This window comes from Boleophthalmus pectinirostris, unplaced genomic scaffold (assembly GCF_026225935.1).
Source record: "Boleophthalmus pectinirostris isolate CB_2022bp ecotype Guang Dong unplaced genomic scaffold, ASM2622593v1 HiC_scaffold_2, whole genome shotgun sequence".
Lineage (NCBI taxonomy): Eukaryota > Metazoa > Chordata > Actinopteri > Gobiiformes > Gobiidae > Boleophthalmus > Boleophthalmus pectinirostris.
In genome coordinates this window covers 28,925,353-28,938,857 of record NW_026571152.1, presented here as the reverse complement: position 1 = coordinate 28,938,857, position 13,505 = coordinate 28,925,353, and the positions used below count along the sequence as shown (strand labels likewise).

At 39.2% G+C, this 13,505-nt stretch overlaps 2 protein-coding genes across 2 annotated transcripts; one reads left to right on the top strand and one right to left on the bottom strand.

Moving 5' to 3' along the window:
- The first annotated feature begins 228 nt into the window (after window positions 1-228).
- On the top strand, window positions 229-6,772 carry ada2a (adenosine deaminase 2a). Its single transcript, XM_020934916.2, has 10 exons — window positions 229-476; window positions 780-1,113; window positions 1,977-2,196; window positions 3,004-3,217; window positions 3,693-3,820; window positions 4,098-4,188; window positions 4,265-4,373; window positions 4,444-4,601; window positions 5,018-5,220; window positions 5,304-6,772. The coding sequence occupies exons 2-10, from the start codon at window positions 813-815 to the stop codon at window positions 5,422-5,424; spliced, it is 1,545 nt and encodes a 514-aa protein (XP_020790575.2). The 5' UTR covers window positions 229-476; window positions 780-812; the 3' UTR covers window positions 5,425-6,772.
- On the bottom strand, window positions 6,095-11,246 carry LOC110169527 (RIB43A-like with coiled-coils protein 2). The gene is made up of 6 exons (XM_055155908.1): window positions 11,036-11,246; window positions 8,874-9,161; window positions 7,154-7,272; window positions 6,499-6,659; window positions 6,260-6,424; window positions 6,095-6,164 (listed from the first exon to the last, which is right to left on the bottom strand). The coding sequence occupies exons 1-6, from the start codon at window positions 11,244-11,246 to the stop codon at window positions 6,095-6,097; spliced, it is 1,014 nt and encodes a 337-aa protein (XP_055011883.1).
- Between the last annotated feature and the right edge of the window lie 2,259 nt (window positions 11,247-13,505).

Genomic DNA, 13,505 nt, shown 5'->3' with positions numbered 1-13,505 from the left:
AGTAATGACAGTTGTCAGCTGGTGGCTAAATAGTTTGGCAGAGCTAAGTTATGAGAAATTTAGGCTTAATTGTTAACAAAAAAATATATACAGTATAGAGTAAGTTTTGAACTGTCAATAGACCCAACAAGAAAATAGCAGTTACAGTTGTTTCCCACACATGTCTCTATTTGTTTTCACCAATCCGAGCAGCAGTGTCAACATGAGCTCATCCTCTCACAACAAAAGGGGGAGGGACGGTGGCTCCCATAAACCAGAGCTTATTTTTTTACAGAGGATCAAATCACGCTGCAAAACTGTAGATCCGCGTTTTCCGTCTATATAAAGTCAATGGTCAAAGTGCACCACGTTATTTTTCACTCCAAGTTGAGCTCACAGTGACGATGCGTTATATTTGTCCTTCGGTTTGTTTTTATGTCTGACGAACAACAACCTTTGCTTTACGGAGACTCCGAGACCTGTCCTGCTGCTACACTGTAAGAAACATTATATTTATTTATCCACTTAATCATATGATGTTTTAACAACGCGCCGTGTTTTTGTTTTTTTTTTCTATTTTGTTCAAACATTAAGAGTTGTGTGGATCTTTTAACTGAGGAAATAGTGTAGCTTATGGCTACTGTCTCGGTACAGTAACTTACAGTATCTGCTGTGTCAATAAGAAATAACGGTGCTTTTTTTTTTGTTTCGTGCATTACAAAAACACATTTCTGCAACTTTACGATGTAAGTGAGGAATTAATTCAAGTCATGAAAATCGTCTGTTTGTTGTTTTGTCAGACCGAATGCTACAAATCCAACTCTGCTACAGACATGGATGTCCCAGAGCGCCATCTCGTGGTGTGTGTGTGGATGGCGCTGTGCTGCCTGTGGGCTGGTGTGTCCATGCCAGATCCAACATACAGAGAGGAGCTCATGAAGATGGAGGCGTCCATGCAGACAGGAGGCGAGGTGGTGCTGAACGAGAAGGAGAAAATACTCAACTCACGACTGTTACAGATGAAGCAGAAGGAGGTGATGAGGGCAGACTTTCCACCTGCAATGCACTTCTTCAAAGCCAGGGACCTGATCAAGAACAGCGCCCTCTTCCGTCTACTGCAGAAATTGCCTAAAGGTAGCCTATAATAATAATAACGCATTTTATTTATATAGGCTTTTCTAAACACTCATAGAGGCTGTGCATGAATACAATCAGAAAGAGTTCATGTATATCAAAAAACAAGGTCATATGCTCTGTGCTCATGGGGAAGTGCAACTGTGGTCACATGTGCTTACACGGTAGAGTAACAACTTGTTCCTTTTTTTAAATATCTGCTCAATAAAAATAGTCACAGGTGCGTCACGTAGTCGCGACACCTGCAAGTCAGCCGAACATTTACTTAAAAACACGAAATGTCAATCATACCAGTGATTTTTCAAACATGTCACACTAAATACCACCTGAGGTCATATTTACTCAGAAAGTAATCCAATACCTACTACAATATTGCTACAGAAGCTTCAAACAAGTAGTAACTCAAGGAAAGAGAAAAATTGTGGATACAATTCACTAAAAATAAATAAAAATAAAATAGAACTGAAGAGTATCTGTTGGCTGATATATGAGATGAGTTGGTAGTAAATTCAAATTACATAATTTGGGGGAAATAATCTAAATTGACCCTACTTAGGTACAGTATTTATTAATGAACATCTGTAAATACAGCTAGGCAGGTGATACAGAAAACAAATACAAAATTCGTAACAGTTACAAAGAAACGTAACCCAGAATAGTAAAATAGACTATAAAATAGACAGAAAAAAACTGTTCACTTACTTTTACTTCATCTACAGATTACGGTGAAAATACGCAAATGGGTTCATGCTATAGTTCCATGAGGGTAAAATAATAATAGCAGATAACACATAACAAAATAACAGCGGTTAAAGTGTAAGAGCTTTCTATTGTGTATGAAATCTGAGTATTTTTGTGTCCAGGTGCAGCCCTTCACTTGCATGACTTCTCCATTACGGATGTGGAGTGGCTGGTGAAAAACGCGACGTATAGGCCTCATCTCTATATGTGCACTACCAACACTCACATCATACAATTCATATTCTCCTCCCAAATGCCCGAACCAGTGCCCCGCTGTTCCCCCTGGGTTCTGCTGGAAAAACTCAGAGCTATGACTGCCAATGTGACTGAGCTTGATCACAGGTAATTGAAACAAGCAGCAAGTCTGTCCTAATTTCATGTGTTAGAGGCAAGAAAATGAGCACATGAATATTTGATTAGCAGCAGCAAAATTTAATAGATGAAAAACTGCAGATCTGCCTTGGCCTGAAGTCAAAAGTGGTAACAATATAAAATGTTTATGAAAAATTTGGGCTTGGTATTCTGTATTGTAGAGGTTCCCTGATGAGTTTAGTGTTGTCATTACTGTCGATGTCCAAGGATAGGGACTCTATGTTAGCTGTAGTAAAGTAGCATAAAGTGATTGCGGGTAAGCTGCTTTTTATTTCACATCATCTTAACTTTATCATTCAGAAAATTTGGAACATATTAGAGGATTTGTCAAGCTTTTCAGTGATATGCACAGCTACATTATCGGAGTAGAGGCCTGTCTCACAACTTCAGGAAGACTGTTCCAGATTTTAGCTGCATAAAACTGGACTGATCATGACCAGGACTGAACTAGGATTGAACCAGGACTACATCAGGACTAAAGCAGGACTAAAGCACGAGGCTGGTCCTCATAGAGTAGTACATATGGCACTAAAATGTCAGAGATGTACTTTGGCACTAGGCCATGGAGAGACTTGTACACAAACAGAGCTGCTTTAATGTCTCTTCTGAGCCACAGGAGCCAGTGCAGAGACCTGAGCACAGGGCTTGATTCTGCATGTACCTTTTAGCTAACTAAAATTCCCTAAAATACATTTTCTGTGAGATTTTTGTGTTTTAGGAAAAATAGTCCAACATCAACCTATTTGTTAATGCATTTTTCACTCTATCCTTGGCCAGTATAATGAAGAACTTAACCATTTTCACTGAGCTGGACCCAAATGTGCTGTACCCAACCCAGTCCGTGATCTGGAAGCGGTTTGAGCAGTCGTTTGTTGCTGTGTTGGGTCTGGTCACCTACGCTCCAGTCTTCAGAGATTACTATTACCAAGGCCTCAGCGAGTTTTATGCAGACAATGTCATGTATCTGGAACTGCGGGGGATGCTTCCTGAGGTACAGCTTAAATGCTCTATATTACACAAAATTTACTCATGATTCTAGGCCCTTTAACTAGTAATGAAGAGTTTATATTTTAATCTTTCCTTGATCAAATCCACTAGGACTGGACAATATGATTTTAATATTCATTTTAAACAATCATTCATCACAAAAATAGATAGATGTTGAAGATCATATCAAAAACGCAATTTGCTGATTAACTGCTCAGACATCCCATGTAAGACTTTTCTCACTTTATTGTGGCACAAATCATTTCTAGATTGATAAATTTCTTTCATACTATTTGTGGACTTTGAATGATATTTATTGCCTGTATGTAAATATTTTAGCAGTTTTTTTAAACACTGTAGGTACTTTTTTCTCTTATGTATAGGCTATGGGGGCAAATTTTAGACTGTGGGGGCCAACATAGTTTATTCTGTTAATGGGAAACGCTGTTAGTTGTAATGATGACACCCATTACTTTTAGATTTATGAGCTGGATGGCAGTACTCATGACATGGCATGGACTATAAAAACCTACCAGGAGGTCACGAGACAGTTCACAGCAGATCACCCAGACTTCTTTGGAGCAAGAATCATTTTCACTATGCACAGGTAAACCACGGTGTGTTAAGGTCCTATATTACACAAAATTGATTCATGTGAGCTTTAAGCCATGTAATAATGTTGTTACCTCCTCAAAAACAGACCTGGAGCTGTGTTTTGTTTCATTCACACAAGTTTGAGTAATCCTTTATTTTAAGTCTGTCTATATTGCCTATAACAGCTACCTTTTACCTTTTGTTCAGTAGAGATTGTCAATTCCAGGGCTTAAATCATTATAAAAAATATCTGAAATATGTGCCCTTTAATGATAATCTGACTTGCACAGGAGTGTAAATTCAACTGTGATGGCCCAAGCTGTGAAGAAGGCCATGAAGTTCAAGAAAGACTTTCCGGATTTTATGGCAGGCTTTGATTTGGTGAGGATGAGGTATTTATTGTAAATGTTTCAGTTTTAAAGCATGCTTATGTGTTTTTGTAATGTGTTGCTCCCAGGTGGGCCATGAAGATGTAGGGAGACCTCTGTGGTATTTCAGAAATGAACTGTCTCTCCCATCAGACGAAGGACTGTCCCTTCCCTTCTTTTTCCATGCAGGAGAAACGAGTATGTCTTTGTTTTGTTTATGTTGTAGAAGTAAAGATAATGGCTCATGTTATTGTTTGACTGTGTGTAGATTTGGAGGGCTCTGAAGTGGACCAGAACTTGCTGGACGCTCTGTTGTTCAACACGTCCCGCATTGGACATGGCTTTGCTCTGCTGCGTCACCCTGTGGCCAAGGAGCTCTCCAGGAAACGAGGAGTAGCTGTGGAAATTTGCCCCATCTCCAACCAGGTAATGGTAATTATGTAAAATCTATGAGTGGATGCAGTCAAAATGTAATAGTGAAAAAAACAACAACAAAAAAATGCACTTTTGAGTAGGAGCTGTTGCAGCCTATAGGCCATATTCGAACTATGGTTGAATTTACAGAGACATTGATTTGGAAGAGTTTTTCAACCAGCAATTTAGTGAGTGAATAATGACTATAGTGTAGCACTTTGAGAGGCTTTGATGAAAAAGTAAAGCTGTAAAGCTTGTTTTTTTTGTTGTTGTTTTTTAAGAGATCTGTCATGAAAAGACTTCACTGTTAGATCAGGTTCTATACGTTGACATCCAAGTGTTGAAAATTTGAAGACAGTTTGGATAGATATATTTCCACAAACTTGCCTCTCCTGTAAAGTAAGTGAGCTGTATGTTTTCTTCCCCAGGTGTTAAAGCTGGTAGATGATTTAAGAAACCACCCCGGGGCAGTCCTGATGGCAGAGGGCCACCCTTTGGTCATCAGCTCTGATGATCCGGCCATGTTCGGTGCCTCGGGTTTATCCTATGACTTTTATGAAGCTTTTGTTGGATTTGGGGGCTTAAGGTCCAACTTAGGCACCCTCAAAGCACTGGCTATGAACTCCATAAAGTAAGACTGAGTTTATAGGGTGTTTTTCAATGAGCTAATGTGAATATCTTAATTACTGTCATAATGCCTGTGTTATCTTCCAGGTACAGTTCATTACCCGCCCAGCAACGAGATAAAGCTTTGGCTATGTGGCAGAAAAGATGGGACAAGTTTATATCTGAAAATACTTTAATATCAGGGTTCTATCCAGAGTTTATATTTTAAACAGGAAAAAAAGAGAGGTAGAGGTCTGTATTTACATAACAAGACAAGACATTTTGTGATTTGCTTATTGTAATCATTTAAATAGTGATTTGTAGCAGTGTTGGAGACACATAATTTAAATTCAGCCTTTAAAACTGTGACAAGAAATTGTTATCGTTTTACAATTGCACTTTAGACTTTTATGTTTTTTTAAGAGTATGAACACTGGATTTTTAATGTGATGAGTGCTTTCAAATCTTTGGAGACAATTTTTAAAACATATTTTTTCAGGTGAAATGAATGGAGCTCAACAGTGACTGCTCGCTCCGGTCCCGGAAGTAAAATTTTCATTCATTTTTCCAATAGATATTAAAGACATTGTGGAGACTAAACACCTATCTGCTAACTAATATTCAGAAAGCACATTTAAAACACAAGATTATGCAAAATGCTTTAATAACTGAGTGGTTTCAGAAACAGATTTTAAATAAAATGATAGGTCTGGGACTTGGGCAGTCACTGTTGAGATCCATTGTGTGAATGAATTTTATACTTACCGTTATCTGCCTTTAAAGCTGCCCTAACAACTCCGTTCAATGACAAATGAATGTTGATTGCTTATCATGATTTATTATGTGTTTTGTTGTTATTTTTTGCATAGCTTATTTATTGCAGTCCAATACGACTTTCATCATCGACTGCAAGTGTTGAACTGGGTGAAGAAACTCTCAGTGACAGCGCCCTTTGAAATCGCCGGTTTTCTTTAAAGGCAAAAAACAAATAGAACATATTGTTAAAAAGTGCATGCATGTTTTGTTGAATACTTTATTTTGTTGAATACTTTGTTGCTATTTACATTTGTTTCCTGGTCTCTGCTAACATGTGGTTGGTGCTGTCCAGGTGTTTCCTCATTTGTTTGTTGAGTTTTGCCTGTTGTCTCTCAATGAGTGTGGCCGTCCGAGCTGAATCAATGCGGATGCTGTCATAGTAACGCTGCTCATTTTCCTCACTCAGTTTTTGTCTCTGCAAATACGCACACAGCAGTAGCTTAAATGTGTATTGTGTAACTTTTCTGGTGGAGGGTCTGTCATGTGCTTTTTTTCTTCCATTTGTTGTTGCTGAAATTCTTTAAGCTTTAAGATCTCTTTCCTCTCTTTTTCCACTATGCTTTGGGGGGAGTCTGCATTGATCTCTCCATCCATGAAATCCCAAACTCCGGTGTCCTTATCCTTAGATTGCTGACGCCTTTTTTTCTTCTGACTGGCATGGAAAAACAGTGGTAGTTATTTACACATCTTATTTTTTGTCTAACACAACCACTAACCCATTCCACCGGCATAAATAAAAGCTCTTCTCGAAGACAAACTGAGTTTTTGTGTGTGCATTTTCCATTTTCATGCTTCCAAATTGATTGAATTTAATCAGAAAAAGAAACATTAGTCTTATATAGTGCTTTCCCAGATGCTCAAAGGCACTTTACAATTTTGGACATTATTCATTCACTTCATTACTCCTGGTGGTAAAATACTGCCCCCACTGTCTCCCAACCAAGTACCAGGCCTGGCTTTGCTTAGCTTCAGAGACCTGACAGGATCAAGCTTTGACAGACTTGTCCAGAACTGTGACTGTTTACATGTCTGGGTCACACCATCTCATATTTGCAGATCTTATCGGGAGAAGTGGTTCATTTCAGAGTGTGCTTAGTTACTCACATTTTGGTATATGGCAAATTGTTAGAAAGTTGACTTACCATTGCAAGATTGAAATCTTTAGTTGCCATGACTTCGGCTTTTCGGTTCTCCATCTCAAGGTTTTGCAGCTCTAGAGCCATATTGTTGACCTCCACCATGAACTGGTCATAGTTCTTATCTGAAAACAGAAATCTACAGCATCTAACCAGTTCACAAGCTCTATAGTTTTATAACAAAGACATTAAAGGTCCTATAATACACAACATGGATTTCTTGTGCACTTTCATAGATATAGAACATTCTATATCTATAGGGCGCTTTAAGCAATGTTATAATGTTATCACGTCATCCAAAACATACCCTGAGTTGTGTGTTGTTTTATTCACACGTGTTTGAGTCTACATCTCCAAAGCTCAAAATGCAAAAAAGTGGTAGTTTTCAAGTTAACAGCTCCTTTTACCTTTTGTTGAGAGATCAGCCATTCTGAAATGATCCAAATGACTCTAGTGAAAGTGAATGGAGTTTGAAAACACAGTGGAGCACTTCCTGTATTACCACATGACATCACAAGCTGGATTGCTTTTAATTTGAGAGAGGAATTCAGCCAAAATGTGCAAGATTTGTGTGAATGAAACAAAACACAACTCCAAGTGTGTTTTTGATGAGTATACAACAACAGCAGATCAGAAAATAGCTTAATGAGCCCTGTAATTATTTTTATGAATTGTAATTCATAAAATAGCACCCATGCCCTTTAATAGTGTTACACCAGATCCTTATTTGATAGTTGACTCTTTGATAAAAAAAAAAACAAAAAACACCTACCTTCCATCTGTTACGGGTCCGGTCGAGGGGGCAGACCCGCACAGAAGAATGCGTCTGAATAATAGAAAAATAAAGACAGTGAGCAGTGAGCTTTGGTTCTGTGCAGCCTCGCTTCATTGCATATTTATTTACAAAATAATCAAAATTACATTTTAGTCCACATTTATCAATAATTTGGTTTCTTCACAATACATGTTCCAACCTATGTTCTAACCTCACACATACTGTCCAATTACCGAAAAAACGTATATTTACTCAAATACGTGTATATATCTGTATATATATCTAAACAGTACCTTTTTCTTACTTGACAATTAACTGAATTATTATTCATATTTTTACAGTTCGGCTTACACATTTACTCATTTTACAATCAAAACAACAACCTTAAATTTACCTTTTTTTATCTTAACTGTTAATCATAAATTATATATATATGAACAATACAAATAGTCCGGGATACTACATGCTTATTAAAAAAAGTTCAAGTTGCCGCCATTACAAAACCTCATGTTCCTACTGCGGTGACTAGCACAGCTTTTAACAAACTAACGCGATCTATCTTTATCAAAACCACTTGTATATCGGCTCTAAACAATTATTTATTATTATTTTAATAGATCCATGTTCTGTGCAGCCTCGCTTCATTGTATGAAGAGGAGCGGCGCAAAACTTTTCAAGAAGGGCCGTGGCTGGAGACCCGCGACTTACTCACTACACTGCCACCTCCTGGCGCACCTCGGTAATGCAAGAGTATCCTAAAAACTTTACAGAAACGTGGGGAAAACATTACATTTGCAATTTAGTACATGTTATCAATAAAGGAGCTACTTAACAGCACCAACACAAATAGCCAGATTACAAAATAACACTATCCCCATAAAATAACATATAACATAAAAATGTGACTGCACATTTTGTGTGCGTCACACATCTCCTGGTTTAGTCCTTGGCGTTCTGCCTGCTGTTGTATGAGCCAGTGGCTGAGCTGCTCCCTTTGTCTCTGCTGGCGGTCTTTACAGTTGGGGTCTTCACCGGGCAGCCCGGGGATCATCATCTGTGCCTCCTCAGGACTCATGTTTTTGAGCAAGTCTGGGTCATTCAGGTCAAACTCCCTCCGACTGGATGGCTGCTGGTACGTCTGCCTGAAGATCACCGTATCCTGGGCTATTTGCTGTTGTTGCTTTTGTTGACGATGGGTCAGAATGCTGGCTACCTTTTGGTAATGGAGCATCTCTGCATCTGTGGGGAAAAATGTCTTATGATGTATGTTATGATCACTGTTGGGCAAGTTACTTTGAAACTGTAATGCGTTATTTATTACCTATTACTGTCATTTCAAAGTAATTCGTTACATTACAATATTACTGCATTTAAAATGTAAGGCATTACATTACTATTGCATTACTTTAAGTTACTCTCACCAAAATAACTTTTGCGCTGTATATGGACTGAACCAGGACTAAACCATGTCTAAACCAGGACTAAACCAGAGCTGAACCAGGACTAAACCAGAAGTGAACTAGGACTAAACTAGAACTGAACTAGGACTAAAACAGGACTCACTGTAGGGACGGGCTCGAAGGTGACCGCAGGAGAAAGGAGCGGCTCTGCTCCGCACCTCATGGAGGTAAGAGCGGCTGTCACCCGATCGCTCTTTATGGACCCTGCTGCTCGGGCTCGCGGCCCTGATTTCAGCAACTATTTGCAGGTACCCGAGCCGGTGCAAGAGTCTGTTACAGCGTGTAACTTCTACCTTCCTTCGGCGTGTCCAGAAGTACAACTTTTTGTGTGATGGTTTGCATCGTCCTCTGTCTTTTGGGTGCGAGCGCAGGAGCCTTTGTCGGTGCAGAACGTTTCGTCGACGTTGTGGGTTTCGTCGGGGAGAAAACTTGCAACCGTACAGCACTTCAGAATCACACTGATACAGATTGAACATGTATTTAAATTTGGCAGCTGAACACATTCTGTACTGTGCTGTACAGGAGACAGGAGTCCCTTGGCCAATCAGGACGCAGCGGGAGGAACGCAATACGCATTCATACAATGTCAAAAAAAACAGGGCATGCAAAATTGCACAAAAAAAAAAAAAAAAAACCTGCGAGACAGCGAAAAGTGAACTGCGATAGAGGGAGGGACGAGTGAAAACCAGGTCTAAACCAGAACTGACCCAGGTCTAAACCAGGTCTAAACAGCGTGGAGTTCTTTGTCAGTCCTTTCGCCCGCGGTTACCTGAAGGTCTATGAGGGCGTATCTCCGGCGTTTCCCCGCTGCTGATATGTGATTTTAGCGAATTTGTATGAAGAAAAACCCACCACTTCAATCCAGGTTAAAAAAAACACTGTAACGCGCGTTACTCACATTTGTACCGAGTAAAATATTACTATTTTTTCCCCTGTAATGCCTTACATTACTGCGTTACAGCAAAAAGTAATGCATTACTGTAATTCGTTACTTTTATAACGCGTTACTCCCAACACTGCCAGTGATAGTAGCTCCTGTTTCACATTTAAGTTGTAGGCGATTTTATATTTGTTTTTTTAAATATATATCTCACATCGGGAGAAGAATTTCCAAGACACAAATGCGTTTTTACCAATGCACTGCTGCTTCCATTGTGTGACTGACGCTGCCAACTTTAACATGACGTTTACATCGCTCTTATTGCGCGCGTTCTGTTTGGGTTTCCGGCAATGAGTGAAATTACCGAAATAAATAAATAAATAAATGGGATGTAGCACAAAATGTGAAAACAGGAAAATACCGCCTTGTAATCCACTTATTTCAGCAAAGTAACTGTAATCCAACTACCACTCATTGAAACAGTAACTGTAATGGAATACAGTTATTCATAATTTGTACTCTGATTATGGAACGGCGGCACATGTAATCCGTTACTCCCCAACACTGTATGTATATATATATGTATATATAAATAAATATATATATATATATATATATATATATATATATATATATATATATATATATATATATATATATATATAAATAATAATACAAATTTAAAAAGAAGAATACCAAATGACAATGCAGCAATCCACTATTTGATTGTTTTTGTTTTACAGTCCTGAAACCTACAGCCAGCGAGATGTCACCCCACTCAGCTTCACCATCACTCCTCCTCACCACTTCTACCTCCACGCCCTCCTCACTCTCACCTTGTCCCTCACCCAGCCATTTGGTTAGAGGTGCCGATTGGGTTGACCACTTTGAGATTCCTTGGGAAAGATTTCCTGAACCCTTGATGCAGTACTTGGAGAGGGGCAAAAGGCCAAGCCCAAGTTTACAGCGAGAAATGATCCGCATTGTTGTAACCGAGATGATGAAGGTTTGTGCATCTCCCACGAAACAAGCCTCTACAGAAGTTGCCAAAAAGTTAGTTGCCAAGTATCCCCAGTCCTTAAAAGATGTTATAGAAGGTGAAGTAGTGGGACCAGGATATCACAGTCTAGTTAAACAGCTTCAAGCCCGTATAGACAACAAGAAGCGTCATTCAACCCCAAGAATACACAAGCGTAAACTGGAGTCAGCTAATTCTGACACAGAAAAAGAAACAGCGAAGAAAAAAGCATCAGTTCAGGACACATATGGCTGCATAAAGTGGGATGTTAAGTTTATGCCAGTCACTGAAACACTTGAGAGCCAACAAGAAAAGAAAGAAAAAATGAAGATGCTACATGAACAAGGCGCTTTCAGCCCAGATGAGGTGACAACACTTATGGAATGCACATACTACTCCCAACGTAAAGCAATAAACAAAGGAACAGCTATTCAAGTCCTGAGGGAGGAATGTGTGGGGAAAAAAAAGGAAGATGGCTGTTGAATTTTATGGCAACTGTTTGTGCAAACAAGACCAAACGCATCTTTGAGACAGTAACTAAACTGAAGTTCCAGAGAGGACAGTTGGAGAGTTGCTCAGATGACATCAAGGATATGATGCTTCTGCTTCTGTCCTACTTCAACGAAAAAGAGGAGAGCCTGTTCCACTATATTGAAGAAACTTGCCTGGCAGATGACGTTCAGGTGGACTGCTTGCCTGTGACCCCATGCATCATAGTATGTGGTAAGTTTTTTTTTTTTTTTCTCAGATTATCAAGGAGCCTCCATTGTTACATAATCTAATAGGCAAACTGTCATGGTTCAAAAGGCTTTTTGTGATTGTGTATTGAGAGACTTCACCATAAAAATATAAAAATCATCTCTGTTGTGCATTAATAAGAACATTTATTGCAGCTCAGAACTGTCTTTGAACTAACAAATAATTCTTGATCTTTTAATCTTTACAGGAACCTCCTGCTACAGTGCAAAATTGTTCATGCTAAGCATAGATGGCAAGATTCTAAATGACAACATCACAAACTTCATCGCTGCCATCAACATAATGTTTGGGAGCTACTACTGCCTGAATATCCACTATCCAGTAGAGTTGGGATCAACGCTGGAGTTCCTTCAAAGGTATGGTGTGCATGCGTGTGTGTGTTGGGGTGGGGGCTTTGGGGGCGGGAAGAGAGGAACATCCCTGCTCTGGTAGCTCAATGTAGGCAAATATGGAGGTACTTTTGTATCATTAATATTCACAAATGCACATACAAATAGTCATAGCCTCTCCTCCAACGCACCCGTCTCTAGTAGTTGATGTGCGAGGCTCTCATTCTCTGATATCCACAAATGCAAATTTAATATTTGTAACTTATATTTTGGTATTCAAAAATAGATGTATATTTGTAAATATATCTTTTTTCATTTGCAAAAAATAATTTAATTTGTAAAACTGAAAATTCTGTTTGTAAAATGCGATTTGCATCTGTGGATCATCAGTTACAGGAATTCACTGATTGATTGAGTGTTGAGTGTTGTTACTGAATGATTATTATTATTATTATGTATTAGCAAACCTCATAGTCTCTTACTAACACAATGTCCAGTAACGTCACTTAGGCAAATGTTTACCATTATCAAACGCCGTAACAGCTAAGGACTAAACCAGAACTGAACCAGGACTAAAGAACTGAACCAGGACTGAGCCAGGATTAAACCAGGACTAAAGCACATCTAACCTAGGACTAATCTTGGACTTGAGAGACAGAGAAAGGGAGAACCCCGAGTCCGTGGAGCAGAGTGTCAGCAAAGCGCGATGGCTGCGCTTTTGCCCCCGTGAAGCGTGGTCCTTTCGCCCACGGTCACCCGATGGTCTACGCAGGCGCACCTCCATGCCCAGCCCGACACTCAGTCCTGGTTCAGTTCTGGTTTAGTTTTGGTTCAGTCCTGGTTCACTTCTGGTTTAGTCCTTAGCTGTTGCGGCGTTTGATAATGGTAAACATTTGCCTAAGTGACGTTACTGGACATTGTGTTAGTAAGAGACTATGAGGTTTGCTAATACATAATAATAATAATAATCATTTAGTAACAACACTGATCATAATTAATAATCAATAAGTAACTGGGCTTGTAGACAATTCATTAATGTTACAGACCATCCTACAGACGCTTCCATTTTGGCGACGTCAAATGTTTCGTGTGCCAACTGCTGCCACCTGCTGGTCAAGTAAGTGTCTGAGTTTGTGG